The sequence below is a fragment of the Hippichthys cyanospilos genome, chromosome 14, assembly GCF_059441005.1.
Source record: "Hippichthys cyanospilos isolate Australia breed blue-spotted pipefish chromosome 14, RoL_Hcya_1.0, whole genome shotgun sequence".
Classification (NCBI taxonomy): domain Eukaryota; kingdom Metazoa; phylum Chordata; class Actinopteri; order Syngnathiformes; family Syngnathidae; genus Hippichthys; species Hippichthys cyanospilos.
The window spans coordinates 4,522,028-4,536,570 of record NC_142382.1 but is presented as its reverse complement, the minus strand read 5'-3'; the positions used below and the strand labels follow the sequence as shown (position 1 = coordinate 4,536,570).

The 14,543-nt window shown below is 38.9% G+C and overlaps 2 protein-coding genes and 1 non-coding gene across 3 annotated transcripts; all 3 read right to left on the bottom strand.

Moving 5' to 3' along the window:
- Positions 1-8,099: 8,099 nt before the first annotated feature.
- Positions 8,100-11,231, bottom strand: rpl13a (ribosomal protein L13a). Its single transcript, XM_088432973.1, has 7 exons — positions 11,163-11,231; positions 10,597-10,669; positions 10,310-10,375; positions 9,925-10,026; positions 8,942-9,027; positions 8,679-8,738; positions 8,100-8,478 (listed from the first exon to the last, which is right to left on the bottom strand). Exons 1-7 carry the CDS (start codon positions 11,181-11,183, stop codon positions 8,269-8,271), a joined length of 618 nt encoding a protein of 205 aa, XP_088289099.1. The 5' UTR covers positions 11,184-11,231; the 3' UTR covers positions 8,100-8,268.
- LOC148412638 (small nucleolar RNA Z195/SNORD33/SNORD32 family) lies at positions 10,448-10,528 on the bottom strand. Its single transcript, XR_015867852.1, has one exon. It is a non-coding gene; the product is annotated as a small nucleolar RNA Z195/SNORD33/SNORD32 family (small nucleolar RNA).
- A 527-nt stretch (positions 11,232-11,758) lies between the features above and the next one.
- Positions 11,759-13,948, bottom strand: atp5if1b (ATP synthase inhibitory factor subunit 1b). Its single transcript, XM_088433159.1, has 3 exons — positions 13,781-13,948; positions 12,446-12,558; positions 11,759-12,176 (listed from the first exon to the last, which is right to left on the bottom strand). The coding sequence occupies exons 1-3, from the start codon at positions 13,847-13,849 to the stop codon at positions 12,035-12,037; spliced, it is 324 nt and encodes a 107-aa protein (XP_088289285.1). The 5' UTR covers positions 13,850-13,948; the 3' UTR covers positions 11,759-12,034.
- Between the last annotated feature and the right edge of the window lie 595 nt (positions 13,949-14,543).

Here is a 14,543-nt window from a genome sequence, read left to right as displayed (position 1 = left end):
TATTTATAGAAAAAATAAATAAATAAATAAAAAAAAATTTATATATATATATATATATATATATATATATATATATATATATATATATATAGTTTTATAGTAAATAAATACAGAAATGCATGCATATAAAAATATAAAATACCTCAAATATGACCAAAAATATCAATTTAGATTTTTGCACATTTTTTCGCCTTATTGTAATTTTATTTTAATAAGACATATCAGTATGACAAATTCCTTAAAATGACCTATTTTATTTACATCTTCCATTCCTTTCTCATAGTATGAATTTTTCTCCCAAAGCTCCAGCTTCATTGTCGTAATATTACGTATTTATTACAGCGTCTGTCAAACCTGAGCAATACTATTTTTCCAAAGGCGAAATTTCCCATTCAGCACTTTTGTTGGACCTCATTATTTTTATGCAGGCAAACATCAATGGTGCATCCAACGAGTAGAAATGTGAGTATGGGGGTTCTACCGAGATACTCAATGAAAACTTGAGTTACATAAAATCGATTAGCATTGCCTTGAAAATGTACCTTAAGGCACAAGAGCAAAGTTACACGAGAAAAAAACAAATCTGCATGACATTAATTTTTGCAGGAACTTCAATTCGCCTATGAGGACATATATGAATTGTTGACTCAGTGTGAAGATCCACACTACTTTGTCTACATTAAAAAAAAAATACCAATTACAGGAGGTGGACAGTATCACTGGGTTCACAAAGGAGGAGCAGATATGTAAAAATAACTCTCCAGCGGCCAAAGGGACATGACTGTCGGGCTACACCATGGATTTCCTGTTCTACCAGGATACGAGCCGCGTGCTTATTGGAGAATTGATTAATGGAGCTAGCGGGAACATGGAAGAAGGCGAGGGTCCCCCATGACTTCAAAGCACCGGCATGCACACACACGGAGGTTTTTCTACCACAGTGAGGACATCCCATTGACATCATGCAATTCCTAACCTTCCAAGCAGATTGCCTAAGCGTAACCTTTACCCTAATTTCAAGCCTAACCCAATCCAAACTTTTACAAGCAAGTCTTGAGCCTTAAAAAGAGGTCTGAACTTGTAAGGTCCATCAAAATGTGTCCCTTTAAAGTCCAAAAACAGGAATTTGCTCCTCAAGAATGTAGCATGAAAGCACACACACACACACACACACACACACACACACAGACAAGGCAGATAGAGACATCTTTGTTTGCTCGCCCAGCAATGTTTGAGTGTCAAAGGGGAGGCTTGCATATGACTGTAGGAATTGTGCGTCACAGGAGAGCAAATCAATAGTGAATGTGGAGTGAGCGAATTTCATTACGCCTTATCGTGATCAATTCACAATTCCGGCCACTCTCATTCACTCTTTCTTATCTCCTCTTATGGATGCCACATCGCAGCTGGTTATAAATCAGGGCAAATAGTCTGAAAATAAACTTTCAAGGTAGTTCTTATTGTTTGCTATTCATACCATGGCAATCGGATATAACTAAGTGACCCGAATTTGCCTGGTGAACATTGGATGGATGGATGGATGGATGGATGGATGGATGGATGGGTGGATGGATGGATGGATGGATGGATGAACTGACTGACGGACAGTTGGGTGGATGGATGGATGGATGGATGGATGGATGGATGGATGGATGGATGAACTGACTGATGGACAGTTGGATGGATGGATGGTATGCCTGATGACTGGTTGGATGGATGGTTGACTGACTGGCAGACAGTTAGTTGGATGGATGGATGGATGGATGAACTGACTGACGGACAGTTGGATGAATGGATGGATGGTATGCCTGATGACTGGTTGGATGGATGGTTGGATGCATGGATGACTGACTGGCAGACAGTTGGTTGGATGGATGGATGGATGGATGGATGGATGGATGGATGGATGGATGACAGTTGATGGCCTGAGTGACAGGCAGTTGGATGGATGGATGGATGGATGGATGGATGGATGGATGGATGGATGGATGGATGGATGGATGGATGGATGGATGGATGGACAGTTGATGGACTGACTGACGGGCAGTTGGATGGATGGATGGATGGATGGAGGTTTTGTCTAATGATAGGGGAAATTGATGGATGAATGGATGGATATGCCTAATGACTGGATGGATGGATAGATATTGACAAACACATGTCCAAATTCCAATTTCCCATCCAACAAAACCAATGTCAACTGGCACGCTAACACCATAATTTGACCTTCCACCGCACATCTTTCTCTCCTTCATCCCCTCTGCAAGAAAGTTCCGTAATCATTCCACGATAAACGCTAACAATAAGTGGGATTGCTTAACCCTGGGTCCGTCTCCATCTCATTACAGCTCATTTGACACGGGCAAAGCCGCCTGTGAGAAACTCCCCAAATCAATCCATAACACAGTTTGCGCCACTCCAATTGATTCATTAGGGACGCATTTGTTCTGGGTGACCTCCATCAGACGAGCTCAATTGCGCGTGTGCGTCTTGAGAGGTGGATGGCTGCATCCGAAGCCCCCTAATGGGCCTCCGTGCCCGAGCGGCCGAGACCCGACTAAATAAAACCGCTGAACAGACGCCAGTTTCAAAAACGCCTCTTTATGCTGATGGCGAGAGAAAATGCGACAGGAAATTGCGAAAGGCACGAGATTCCCGCAGAATTTCGGGGGTCCGTACGGCATCAGCGTCACACCTCTGCGTTTTGCTTCGGAATACGCGCGTCTGCGAACGCGCCAGCGAGAATCAATAGGCAGCAATTGTTTATTGTTCCTGTGAGAGCATTATTGAAAGCAGCCCCATGCACTCGCCATCCATTTTGATAACCCCACACGGTTACTGCTCTTTACCGTGTTGTGCAAAAGACGGGCTGCCCAATCAATTGAGCTGCAGGGCAACTTGCAAGCGCAAAAAAAAAAAAAAAAATCAATGAGGGGAGAAGAAAGCGGCAACGCGGACCTCTTTGGCCTTTCGTAGGACAAAGACAAACATTGCATTTAATTTATTCTCCTGATGAATTCTTTAGCCATTTTTTTCCCTACAACTCGGTCTCGCGGATGCTCGTTCTTGTGAGGGTGATTCTCGGCCATCACGTGGGAGGGAAATGGTGAGCGACCTTTGTTTTTCTCTGAGATTCGATCAGCCTCTCGCGAGTGGCATCCGAAGATTTATTTACAAGTTTATATAATTATGATAAGGCAGAGCGGTGAATGTTTGTTTTGCCTGACAGAATGAAGGCATCTTCTGAAGTGTATTTTTGGAGACATCTTAAGGGGTCAGTGTGTGAGATTTAGGCTGTTTTTCATTACGGACAGCAGGGGGTGCTGCAGGTGCCGCATTTGCCATTGTCCGTAGCTATAACAAACATGGCCGCCTACCCATGTAATAGAATTTAATGATAACTAATGAGACCTACGATTATATTGAAAACTTACTGGTGGTCATTCAAAATTCATTCATTTGCAAGATTTTGAAATTTACAATCATTTCATTTGTTCATTTTGAATGCAAAACGGTCTAAATCTTACACACTGTCCCTTTAAGATGTTATTTGTTTGAGAAAAGTTTAACAATTTTACCCCCCCCAAAAAAAGTGATATTTTAATGGCCATCTGATTTTTCCTAATAATAAAAGGATCAAACTTCCAAATATCGGCACAGATAATCGAGCCGGCCGATATCGATCTATCCTTGAGTTGACCGTTTCGGTCGTCATTTTATTATCGTCTCTACATGTATACGCTTTTTAAAAACATGACTGGATTGCTATCATGTCAGCCCACATTTAACAATATCATCCTGTATCGTAAAACACAAACTCCCGTACACTTTTCCCACAAACTTACTCCGCCGGATTAAATGTATTTTATTATTCATATATTCTCATTAATTCGTATTTCCTGTCTGCATGCAAATAGGTGACATTTTAAAGATTCGTCATGCACTCATTTTCTGGACTTTTTTAGACTGTGTGGGTGAAAAGGCTCATTTATGCTGCAAATAAAAGTTAGCTCAAGTTCTCAAGTGATGAAGACCATATTTTTCACATAAATGTAATGGAAAATGACATTTTAATTGATTTTGATCAAAAGTTGAGTCTCTACAAGGCCTTGTCCGCAATTCATCCATCCAGTTTCCATAACGAGATAGTGATTAAGACTTACAAGTCACTTGTCTTTTTTTCTTTTTTATTACATAGGCATTGCATTAAGGAGAGGGGGAAAAAAGTGTCTAATTTACTTATTTTTTAAATTTGTATTCGAGTAAAGATTGTCGGAAGGGGAAACGTAGAAAGTCTTTATACGTAAAAATCCAACTGTAACATCAACTCGGAAAACTAGACTCGGAAACTAAACTCATGGAGCTAGACTTGAATCGGAAAGCTAAGATGAAAGCTCGACATGACACCTGAGGGGAAGGTCTTGGAACCAGGGACGCAGAAGTGGAAAAGAAAAAAATCTTTACACACAAAAATCCAACCGTAACCTCAACTTGGAAAACTTGACTCGGAAACTAAACTCATAGAAGAACACTCGTGGAATTGATCTGTTAGGTTAAGATGAAAGCTTGACATGACACGTGAGGAGAAGGTCTTTGAACCAGGAGCCAACGGGACACGGAAGGGAAAAGTAGAATGTCTTTACGCACAAAAAAATCCAACTGTATGCCTTATTCGAAAAACTAGACTCGGAAATTACTTTCATGGACTAGACTCATAAAATTAACTTGGAAGGTTTTGAAACCTTTTGATAAACACACGCCTTGGTCAAAATGACCCAGGAACATATTGTTGCTTCTGCAAGGAAAAAAATGAATTAAAAGCTATTTAGTTGGCACTATTACTAACAAAAATGTTTCTGAAATTTTTTGATAATTACACATGATCCGGGTCAAATTGACCCAGTAACGTATTGCTGCTTCTGCCAGGACAATAAAATAAAATTAAAATATATTTTGTTGGCACTAATATTCACAAAAAATGTTACTGAAATTTTGGGATAATTACATGTGACCCCGGGTCAAATTGACCCAGGATGTTGTTACTATTCCCGATACATAAATGTAATACAAGTAAAGATTAAGTATTGCCTTTGTTACTATGTGAGTGAGTTTTCACAAATTTCAGAAAACCTGGTGTAATTACACTCCCTCGGGTCATCTTGACCCAGAGACATTATTGCTGGTCCAGAGAAATGAACACTGGTTAAAACAAAATACTGGATTTAGAAGGCACACATTTTGGACGCGTTTGTGTAACTTAAACACAGCTCGGGTCAAACTGACCCAGGCACCTTATTTTTGTTCCTCTCAAATAAACACAAGGCTAAATTCAGCGAGCCAAGGAATGTGATCTGTAAAGTGTATTGTAATTTTTGATCAGTTGACAAAGCGTGTTATTAAAACACATATGTGAATGCTTTTGAAATAAACGTGTTACGTATCTCTTTGCTCATGCACGCTTACGGTACCATACAGAATTTGTTCAACGAGCGAAGCGCTATAGTGGAGTTGGATTCCAACGCCGTCACAGTTGACGCTGTTGCAACGGCACGCAACGGCCGTGAGCGCCACTCCCATTCGTCACGTCGCCTTTCATCGCCGCCGCGTTGTTTATCACGTGCGGATTGCTTTTCCCCACGCCGTCCCTTGAGCCGCACGCGGCCGAGCGGCTGCGCATCTCAAGGACGTCGCCCTGCGCAAATACGTGACAATTCACAACCGACGCCGCGGGCCAAGCTAGCTGATAACGACTTGATTGCTTGCTCTCTCTACGGAACGCCAAATCATTTGCTGGCCTTGCTGGATTTTGCATGTTCTTGTCTTCAAACTGAAGGGTCTGCCACGCTATAACATTTCAATCGAGCTTAGAGGTCAAAAACAATGCGCGAATAAGTACGCGGGCCGCGAACGCTTGACATGCTATGGAGAACAGGCCCGACAAAATGTATTATGTTACCGTTGATGAGAGTATAGGTATCCTGCACCTATAGCATTTGTTATGTCGTGGATCATTATTATTCCAGTCGGTGAGCATGAAAACGTAGCAAGGATCTAAGTCGCTATTCATTCCAGGGAGGAAAATGCAAATGCTTGTTTTGATATCAGCGGGTTGTTTAACGGGAAAAAAATGAAAGGCGACAGAAGCTACTCTACATACGAACGGGTTACCGTGATTCTTCAAATATAAGACTCACAAGACTCCTTTTTTTTCCGTCAGCCACATAAGCCGAGTTTTGATGGGGAAATGCGCATTTTTACTTACAATAATTACTGTAACTGTGACCAGCTAGCGGGCGGACGGCGGTTAGCAGCTAACAGCAGCTTGTGTTAGCAGAGGATTATTTTTAATAAAAGAAGCGAGCGGACTGAACCAACGTGCGAGTCCATCCTTGCTCACACACAGGAATATTACTATAACAGATAAATTATGTCTCCAGCTTATTCAATTAAGAGTGGTAAGGTGTGTACTGTGTGCAACGGTTAGAGAACAAGGAAGGGTATTCTATTTGACTCGTTTAATATTTGTGGGCTTTTCGGCATATACACACACTATGATAAACTTAATGGAAAGCGGATGTTGCACAACTTCTGGTATTTATGGCAAATATAACAAGCTGCGTTGCGAGGAAAAGGAATAATAACTGCTTCCAGCAAATTCAACATTTCACTGGCGAGGCATTCAATGAATGCTCACAATGTGGGAAATCTGAAACACACTTATTGTGCAAGAAATATGTAACTTTCAGATATGAACAGAAGAAAATATGAAGACTTGATAAAGATTAATTTTGTTTTGCTATAGTTTGAACATTGTCGCCAAACTGTGAGTGTGTTTTGCACACGATAACAGAGAAAAAAAATCTTTGACCCCAAAATTAAGGGAGCGTCCTATATTTGGGGAATTACGGTACATTCCGTGAACCATTTGTTAGTCGAATTTATTCCTAAATTGTTTGTAATACAAATCAGCCAAAAAAAAGGTCACTCTTAAAAAAAAAAAAAAAACACTTTTGTTTTGAACATCGATACCTGATGAAAGGAAATAATCAAAATCGCCATTGTTACTACTTAAGCCTCCAAAAAGAAATTTCAAAATAAAAGATAACCAAGGCCATTCGCTGCATGTAGTTCTTGCAGCAATGACCGGCATGTCAGAACACTTCCTGCTGGCGCCTCAGAATATTTCTTGCAGTTATGAAAAGTATTTTGAGGGAACGCATTCTCCCAGTGAACTGTGCAATAATATGATTATGTAGATTGTATGTAACGCCACATATCGTACAAATATTCTGACAAAACATAATTTCATTACAAAATTACATAATTTCATCGATTGCAGGTATTTAACTCATTTATGTTATGTGTCGCACAGCTCAAATGGCTCGTTTGACCACTTCCGGTGCAAAGGGTCACACCTTTGGCTCCACAAAGCAAAAACAATTTCGAGTTTTGAAACCAACATGCGTTCTTTTCTGCCTCGATTTTTTTCTTAATTGTATATCTTCAGACATACATGGGACAAAGCCAACAATTTTACGGGTAATGTAAAGTAAGATTTATATGGTTTTAGAAGAGGGTTCGCTACATTCTTCAGTTCTAGATTCAACAGGTGTTTTTCTTTGATTTACGAGCAAAAAAGCATTCCGTCCATCACAAATCCAAAGTTTCTACTCATTCCTAACAGGAATGTATTAATGGTCTTACCTTAAACTGTAAAGGAAGTCAGCTTGTCTTATTTCAAAGTTTGACTGGATTTTAAAACGCATTTTGCCACGTTGACCTTTTAGGCTGTAATGCGTGAGTTTTGATTATTGATCAAGTTCAGCTTGCGACTGTCACATGACTAAAGCCTGAAAACACGTCAGTCGTGAGTGGTTGATACTTGAACGGTGACGTCATATTAGGTGGAGCGGAAGTAGAAAATAGGCCGAGGTAAACAAAAGCGAGTAATTTTTCCTGATTTGTTTTCCACAAATTCAATATTACCTATGAAGATTAGCATATGTCGCACATCCATATGTATACATTTCTCTGAAGTGCTACACTTCCCTCTACTGGTGAATTCTCATGTGCGGCAAAAAAAGTAAAAATCTGAGGGGTACTGACACCAAAAGTTTTTAATACAGGCAAAGAATGTTGTGCAGTTGAACACCAATTCAACTGCTATTTTAGTGAAAAAACTGCAATCCGGGGAATCTATTTTTCCTTTGATTAATGAACATTTTTTTTTTAATTATAAACATTTTGTTTATTGGCCAGACAATTCGCTCAGACAAGAACTCCGTATTGTTTGAGAACATCTGTGTACTTTGCGATTTTACTCTCGACGTTCTTCATGGCCACTTTGGTCAGCTTGATGGTGGCCTTTTTCTTGTTGTAGCGCATTTTCGACTTCTGCTTCCTCTTCTCCTCCAGCGTGGCTGTGATGGCCTGGTACTTCCAGCCCACCTCGTGCGCCAAACGTCCCAGGAGGGCGAACTGAGAAAAAGACACGCCTACATTTCAACGCCGCAATCGACGCGCGGTTTCGGGTTCAAAGTCGTAGTTTCCCTGGTTCAACTCAGAAGTCAGATCCGTAAAGTGTGTTTTCATCAATGGATTATGAGATGTTAGATCATCAACGTTGACTCGCTAAATTGACGTATTTGCACTTTTGTCCGATAATCCAGGTGACTCACCTTACGAGTGGGCTTCAGGCGCACGATCTTAAGTGCGGCAGGGACCACCATTCGCTTCCTCTGAATGACGTGAGGAAAAAAAAACAAAACAAAAGCCAGAATTAGATGCTAAAAAAATCTCAGGCGGTCCAAATATTTTGCGGGTGGCATGTCTCAGATTTTGTGTTTTGATTTCAAACCTCGGTCAAACAAGGCATGGTAAGGTAAGGTAAAAAGCATCATTGACAGTATGTCGTCCGGCTAATGCGGCGCAGAGGCGTCACCTTGTCGTAGGGCGGGGGGATGCCGTCGAACACCTTCAGCCTCTCCAGAGCGGCCTGACCTCTCTTGGTTTTGTGGGGCAGCATGCCTGTTTGCGACACCATTCTTACATTTTAATACCACTCCAGATCAAAAACACATTTTTGACATTGTCACCCCAACTCAACTCACATCCCATTATTTATCAAGAAATTACAACATTTATTCAATACCATAGATATGTATTTTTAAATTCTAGACATTTAAATAAGTGCTCATTTCAGTTTTTCCTCTGTGTTAGGGTAAGAAATCCTCTCAAAATGGCTTGTTTTTACTGAGCTAATATAAAAAAAAACTCATCTATGGGGTTTAGAGAGGGAATGTGCCATGATCACAGAATTATTTTATTTTGACAAAACTTTGTAACACACACTTCGGAAAAAAATGTTAACTTTATTCAGGAAGAATGTTGCATTCATTTATTCCAGACTAAAACACTTTCACAAACCTATTTTAATTGTTCACAAAAATCCTGTCTTTTGGCATCATATAAGATGGCCTGAGGCATTGTTATACCATTTTGTTGCAATCCTTAAACCTACTGGACTAAAATTAGGAGAATGCACTTGCCAAAAGACAAGTATGGGAAAGCCAAATGTTCCTGAACTCTGCAAGAAAAACCTATGCATTTAAAAGGCTACAGGAAAAAAACAGACTGACTGACATGTTGCTTTAAGATTAAAAACAAATTCCGCCTAGTTATTGTCTTTGTGCCCTCCCCTCCCCCATTTATATTATTACGGTAGTTCAATATTTCTCTAAATAAAAACCAGAGTACATTTTAAATGTTTGACCTGACACTCAATGTTTTCTGCTTAATAATTGCAGCTGTTTAAAATTTTAACTTTTGATTTTCTGTACCTTCTCCAAATACCACATTTGTGGCATTCAACCAAAGTACAATTCTTTATATTGGGCGGGGTCATTGTGTTGGCCTTAGTCTCACCTCTGACCGTCCTCCAGAAGATCCTGCTTGGAGCTCTGAAGTGGTACGGTCCTCGAGAGGGGTTGGTGTTCATCCTCTTGCGCAGGAAAGCCAGGTACTTCACTGTAATATTGAAAAATTAAAATAAATTATGGGCATATTCCAAGACCTTGTGAAATTACATTTTAGCGGAATGTATGAGGCTCAGATGGTAGTGCATGTTCTCATGGTCATTTAAAACTCATTTAAAAATAGGTTGTATACAACATCATTGATACATTTAAAGGTTCTAATGCAAGTTTCCCTCATTATGACTACTCACTTCCATTAAAACATGTAACATTCCTGTCTTATGTTAAATCTAACCAAGATATTTTTATTAAGAGTGTATTACTGAGCTACTTACGTTTGTTACGGTAGAAATTGCCAGAGATGTTGATGCCTTCACATCTGACCACCACAACTTTGTGTCCTATAAATTGGAAATTAAAGATCAGTTAAACGCCACTCAAAGGATGCACATTAAACTCGACTTTTTTTACATTTTGTCTCAGATGGTAGTGCATGTGAGTTTTTTCATGGTCGTTAAACTCAACCAAGGGTGGAAGTGATCATCACTGACATATTTTATATGACATTCATGCCTAATCGTGAATCAAAATGTCATATTGATTTAGCAAGATAGATACATACCCAGCAAGGTCTGCTTGGCGACGATGGCGGCCAGCCTGCCAAGCAGATGGCCCCTGCCATCTAGTAGCAGAACCTACAATAATTAAAATACGTGAAAATAGGCATGAAATGCAAAGAGAAAAAAAAAGACTGACCACTAGGAAGCCATTTTCTATACAATTCTAAATTGAGCACATGGTTGCATAGCCTGTTACGCGTCCAAACAGCCACGTCAATAAAAACTAGTCATCTGACGCTTCAAACGCCAAACCTGTACTCTACAAACGGAAATAATGTAAAATTGACGCTCCAATATTTGTTTTTATTACGGCAGGGACACAAACGGAGACGTTAAATCCAAGCTAGCAGCTAGCTAACTTCGTTGGCTAGCAATGCTGCCATGATGGAAGACATGTAAAGTATGAGACGCCAGCCGACAAAGAAACACAATTATCTGCCATTTCAATAAGAAATGTTTTCACCTTGCGATAAAATACACTTCTCGACCGCAATTAACGAAAACATAAGGATGTAACTATAGCTGGGTACCGAATAAAATAAGAAAATCGGCCTTGGCTGAAACCCACCTTATTGAAGCGGTCCGCCATACCGTACGAAAAGAGCGATATACGGGGACGCCCGTGCTAAAAGACACGGGCGGGCGGAAGTGACGTTCATGACACTCGTTTGACTCTTCAACATTTTACAGCGCAACCTACTGGACAGATGCACAAAGGACAGTTTGTAGTATCAAAACAACTTTTTTTTTTTTTAATTAAAATGCGTTTCAATTTTGATAGTAAAGTTATTTTCTCGTCTTTTTTTCTTTTTGGTATTATTAAGTCAAACACAGGGATTGGATATTTATTGAACCATTTTCAGCAGTAAAACGTTATTTACGCTATAATGAATTTGAATTTAATATAAAAATACTAATTGTACGTGAAACAATGCCCATTGTGCTTATAAAAATGCTCTTTAGCTTTTCCAAACACCAATAGGTTTTATTTTCATAACAGTACTGTATTGTAATGTTAAATTCCATTTAATTTTAATTATACGCTTTCAATAATTGTAACCTTCAGCCCCATCGTGACCGAGAATGAGAACCAGCACCATAGAAAATGAATGACTACTTAAATTAGTTTACAACAGAGCTCCTTTTTCTTCATTAGAAACATAATTATCACACAAGGTCATGTTTATTTGATGTATGAAACATACAACAGTTCATGCAAATCATATCACACTGTTCCATGGAAACAACATTCATTTTGTGAACCGTTGCAATTGCTTTAAATAATAATTCACCGCACAAATCATGCCTTGTTTGTAATACAATTCTATTCTGAGGTGGTTGGCAGCAGAAGAACAGAAAGGGAGAATATATATGTATATATATATATTTTTTTATGCAATACAGCCGTGATTAAAGGTGTCTTCTGGAAGCTCGTTTTGATTAGTCGTCGTGCTTCAACTTCCTGATCTTCCCCTTATGACGGTCGATCTCCCGCTGCAAACGCTCAATCTCCTTTTTGTGGTGCTCGATTTCCTCCTGGTGGTGTTGCTTCAGTGCAGCCAGCTGCTCCTGCTCCTTGCGTCTTTGGCGCAGATAAATCACAAAATCATTTTTTTAAAATGAAATGAATTGAGAGACTATTAGGCCTTTCAAGCCTTTAACACCCAAAAAGCGAATTTTTGGGTGGGTAACATTTCGAATTGCTGTATCAGTCTGAAACTCTTAACTCAATACCAGCTTTAACATGAAACCATTATTTAAAATAATGAGTTGACACGTGAATGGGAATGAATGTGTTATTCCATTGCAAAATTACAGTTTCTCCAACTCATGCTCAGAAACAACACCTACTTAAAGTACATTTCCTCCTCAGCCGCTTGTTTCTTTCCCATGGCTCCACCTGCTTCTCGGATGGAGCCGCCGGCTCCGCCCCCTTTTCCTGCACCTTTACCCAGCTCGCCCAGCTGCAATGGAGAAAGCCAACCCAGTGGAAAAATGTTGAACAGCGGGTAAGACATTGGCAATGTTTTTTCTTCTAAATGTCATTGATTGTTTTTCTACAGTTGAGGCATGAAAACAAATAGACAGAGAAACGCCTAAAGTGCATAAATAAGCTCAAAATGATTATGACATTAGGACAGTTTCTTAACTGAAGCACAATTATTTGACAATAACACAGGATATTTGAGAAAAATTCATTACCGGTTTATTTAAAACTACCTGTACTGTAAACTACCTACACATAATTAATGAAGGTGTTATTTTGAGGCTCAAATGCTTGATAAAATCTCAATAACAAGTTACAATATTTTTTTTAAGGGGAAAATGCAAGTGAAAAAGATATGACAGCTTACAAAATGACGGCTTACAAAAAAAAAAAAAAAAAAAAAAACTACAGTCCAGGGGCCATTTGCGGTCCACCATCCACATTTTTGCAGCCTGCAGCAAATACTAAAAACACATTTAGACATGACCTGCAGTGCTTTTAAAAATTATCATAAAAAGGTTTGACGATAAACAGCATTAGAAGTGTGAAAAAAATCGACAGTCATCAGCTTCAGTTTTTTGTTTCTAAATACTAATTGCTTGCTTGCTTGATTTCTACAATGTTAAATTAATCATGCCTTTCTATTTTACTGTGAATATATATATATATATATATATATATATATATATATATATATATATATATATATATATATATATATATATATATATATCTTGGATATCCCAAGTTTTTTGTTTGTTTTTTTTAAGTCTGGGGGCTGCCACAGAGCGAACCTGAGAACCTGTGTATGCACCTGTTTAAATCATATAAAAGCAGATAAGTTATTTTCATCTTATAATAATATTAATAATATGTAATAGCTTGAGTTTATGCAAAACGTAAACAAACATCCAGCCATAGCCAGGTGGTAAGTGCAGGGACGTTTATAATATTAATCACGTTTTAAAGTGCCAATTGGTTCAATAGATGAAATGCATTTAAAAATAGTGATATAAACGTTTATTAACAAAATATCTGTCCTATATTCGCGCAAATGATCCTTGTTTATCAAGCTGTCATAGATAGGTAAACAAACTTTGAAGCTAATATCAGTTCGTTGAAAATTGCGCAAGAAATTTGCATTACAGCGCCATAAATGGGGATTTTGTTGAGGAGCTAGGCTCGAACGACAGTTTTACCTGTTCGGATGACATTCTCTGCTGTAGAGAGAGCAAACCGCGGATGTTAGGCCTCAAAAACCTCGCCATGCTAGCTACTCTAAAGAACCAACGACAATGACAGCAGCAACGCTTCCTCACTTTGCCCTTGTCCGCAAATACATACAGCCAGTGGACGACACTATTAGCACGGAAACAAAGGGGAGTAGGCATCGCGTTTAAAACGATCTTCCGGTAAACGTTGGAAATATTACAAGTGAAATTTTCCATTTCAAACAAATTGAATCAACAGCGATATAATAATGGTGCAAGATATGAAGTATACGTGTTGGAATATGTTATCGCAACATAAAATCATCCCCCATTTTGCCAAATGGAACGTCTCAAAATGAAAGCATGAACTTGCAAGTTTCCGTACCCTTTGACCCGAAGTTAAGGTCAACTGTCGTCTTTTTTTTTAAATGAGCTAAAACTACATAATTATTTGCTAAATTTATAATTTGAATTTTTTTTTAATGTTAACGACGTCACTGCCCTACTTTGCGTTGTAAACGTTGAAGCATTTTTTTCGCATAACTAGGCGAGGTTTTTCATAGATTCGGTAAAACATTGTCCATTTTCTCAATAGCATTACTGATATATCCCATGTAAAGTAAATTGTTTAGTGAACCTGACTAAAGTACAAAATAGCCCACCCTGAAAGATACCAAACATTTTAATTCAAATATTTTTACATTTAAATCATACCCAAATACAGATTTTCTTGATGTAAATGCACTCCGAA